This window comes from Austrofundulus limnaeus, unplaced genomic scaffold, assembly GCF_001266775.1.
Source record: "Austrofundulus limnaeus strain Quisiro unplaced genomic scaffold, Austrofundulus_limnaeus-1.0 Scaffold643, whole genome shotgun sequence".
Taxonomy (NCBI): Eukaryota; Metazoa; Chordata; class Actinopteri; order Cyprinodontiformes; family Rivulidae; genus Austrofundulus; species Austrofundulus limnaeus.
In genome coordinates this window covers 130,538-133,121 of record NW_013953045.1, presented here as the reverse complement: position 1 = coordinate 133,121, position 2,584 = coordinate 130,538, and the positions used below count along the sequence as shown (strand labels likewise).

At 36.4% G+C, this 2,584-nt stretch overlaps 1 protein-coding gene across 1 annotated transcript in view; it reads right to left on the bottom strand.

Moving 5' to 3' along the window:
- The window catches only part of dck (deoxycytidine kinase), a 13,682-nt gene that overhangs the window by 2,538 nt on the left and 8,560 nt on the right, over positions 1 to 2,584 (bottom strand). The window contains exon 6 of the mRNA XM_014027376.1: positions 2,228 to 2,327. Within this exon, the coding sequence (XP_013882830.1) occupies positions 2,228 to 2,327 (100 nt within the window). The remainder of the gene's footprint in view (positions 1 to 2,227; positions 2,328 to 2,584) is intronic.

Below are 2,584 nucleotides of genomic sequence, written 5' to 3'. Positions count from 1 at the left end.
TCAGTCACATGTGAACCATAGCCATGTGATGTGAGTATCAGTCACATGTGAACCATAGCCATGTGCTGTATCAGTCACATGTGAACCATAGCCATGTGATGTGAGTATCAGTCACATGTGAACCATAGCCATGTGCTGTATCAGTCACATGTGAACCATAGTCATGTGATGAGGGTATCAGTCACCTGTGAACCATAGCCATGTGATGTGAGTATCGGTCACATGGAGGCAGGGCTTAAAAGCCTGAATTTAGCCTGAAACTCTCAGACTGAAGAAGTCTCTTGGAGGAGAGACGAAACGTTTCATTAGAGAAGAACCCGTCCAGAGGACCTATACTATTTTTTTCTTTTTGAAAGTTTTGTTGTTTCTATGAATGAAAGCACTTTATTTGACCCGTTTTAACTTTAAGTGATGTTTCTACTGTCTGAGCTGCAGAGCTCCAAACTTCCACCAAGTGAATTTCACAGGTTTTTGTTACTTTCAGCCACATCCTATGATGTTCAGTACTGCTACCGAACATCACTGCACTCTATTCCTGTTTGGGCTGCATGTTCTGATGCATTTTTCTGTTTTTTTTTCTTTCTAAGCTGCAGGAGGAAACTGAAAACTGTGACAGGAACTGGAAACTACATAATGAAAGTGATTCAGATTAGTTTCTCTTTAACACTGGCCACTTTGGCAGCTGCTGCAGCGTCAGTCGGCTTCTATAGGAGGGAAAACGTCTGGAAAAAAAGAGATTTTTCCATTCCTGCCCCACTCCCACCTCCCTCATCTCATCAGACATGGACTCAGAACAACTCAACCTGATCAAGAAAGCCTCAAAAACATACAAATCTGTTCGTCCTGAACCACAGATCTGGGACATTCACATCAAATATCCAGGCAGAGCTAAAGAGACTTCAGCTGTGAGATAATGTGCAAAAATTAAAGTCGACGGTGCAACAAATAACACTTTACAGCTTATAATTAAACACAAGAGTTTTACTCTAATAGTATTTGTAAATATAATATGATGATGGCACTTTGTCCAAGTAAATAAATAAAATCAGCGTCATTAGGTTAAAAATACAAACACCTTTTTAACATAATATTTATTAAGAGAAATATCCTGACAAAACATATATATATAGTCATAAACACACTACAGCTTGGTGGATAAAATCCTGATCTTTTATCTCTGACCTACTAAAGTATTTGTTATAAAGTCGTTTTAACAGATTAGATAAATGAAGTGTTTTGTAAAGTAGCAGCTTTGACTGAGTTTTTGTTCTAAAACACTGACACCTTCTGGTAAGAGCTGAAACTACAATCTGCATTATGCAGTGTGAGGTTTTATTTGTTGTTGTGCTAAAGCCCTGACAGAATTAGCTTTGCTCCAGTTATCACTGTAAAAGGATGATAAATTATCTGCCTGTCTGTTATAAAAACAAATACATTTTATACTTATGTCCACAACTGATGATAAAGTTTAAAACAAAGGCAAAGACTAAAACATTACCTGTACATTTATTTTTAACTAAACATTAAGCCAAACTGCGGCAGCACAAGCATGCAACACATGGAAATAAAAAGACTTGTTGGACAAAATTTAAAAAATAATTCAGTTTAAGCATTCAAGAGACACACATGCATGTTCAAGTAAAAGGAAAAACTATAAAATATATATTAAAAATGTTAAAATTTAAATTATGTGTTAAAATATATAATTTTTTGGAACTAAGCTGGAAAAATATGAAGGTCAATTAAATTATAAAACATGAGGTAAAGTTCTCTTTTTTAATTAATTTTGTGCATTTTAAATGTCTTTATTCATTTAAAGGTTCATTTTTCTATTTCTGCTTTTATTTCTAATGATGTCAGTGTCGGTCCTCCATACTGCAGAACATGAAGAGGTAGTTCAGTGACTGAATCAGGTGAGTTGGAGCAGGAAACATGTAAAACATGAAGCGCTGCGGCCCTCCAGGACCATGACTGCCCACCCCTGCTCTACCATCATCAGTGCAAGATCTTGGTGAAAAGTTAAGGCAACACTGGATGAAATAAATCAAAAGCAAACAATCCAATGAAACAGTATTAGTGTGACCTTTCTTTTGGTGGTGTCTTTTTTTTGACCAGGCAGTGTACAGTATAAGTCAGTTTTACAGATATTCAACTTTAACTCGTCTATTATCAAATTAAAAACTCAACTAGCGATCTGCTGTTTTATAAACCGAATAAAAAAAGTTACCTTCTCAATCATGTCAGAACTCTTGATGTTATTTTTGTTAAAGTCTTCGTTCACGTCCATGGTCAGCACAGGAACATCACGAAGATACTCAAACTCCATGCTGGAGGAGAGCAGAAGGAGCAGGTAGTTAAGAGACAACGGTAGGGGTGTAAGAAAATATCGATACACTGAAATATCACGATATTTCATTTCCTGATACTGTATCGATATTCTAAAGCCCTGTATCGATTTTTTATTAAGGTTTAAAATGTCAACTTTCCTGCCAGCCGTTCATTTTTTATGTTGTAGTTCAGCCTCTGACCACTAGTTGGCAGCAGTGAGCCAGCCATTTTGTTAAGTGTTGGGTGACCATATTGT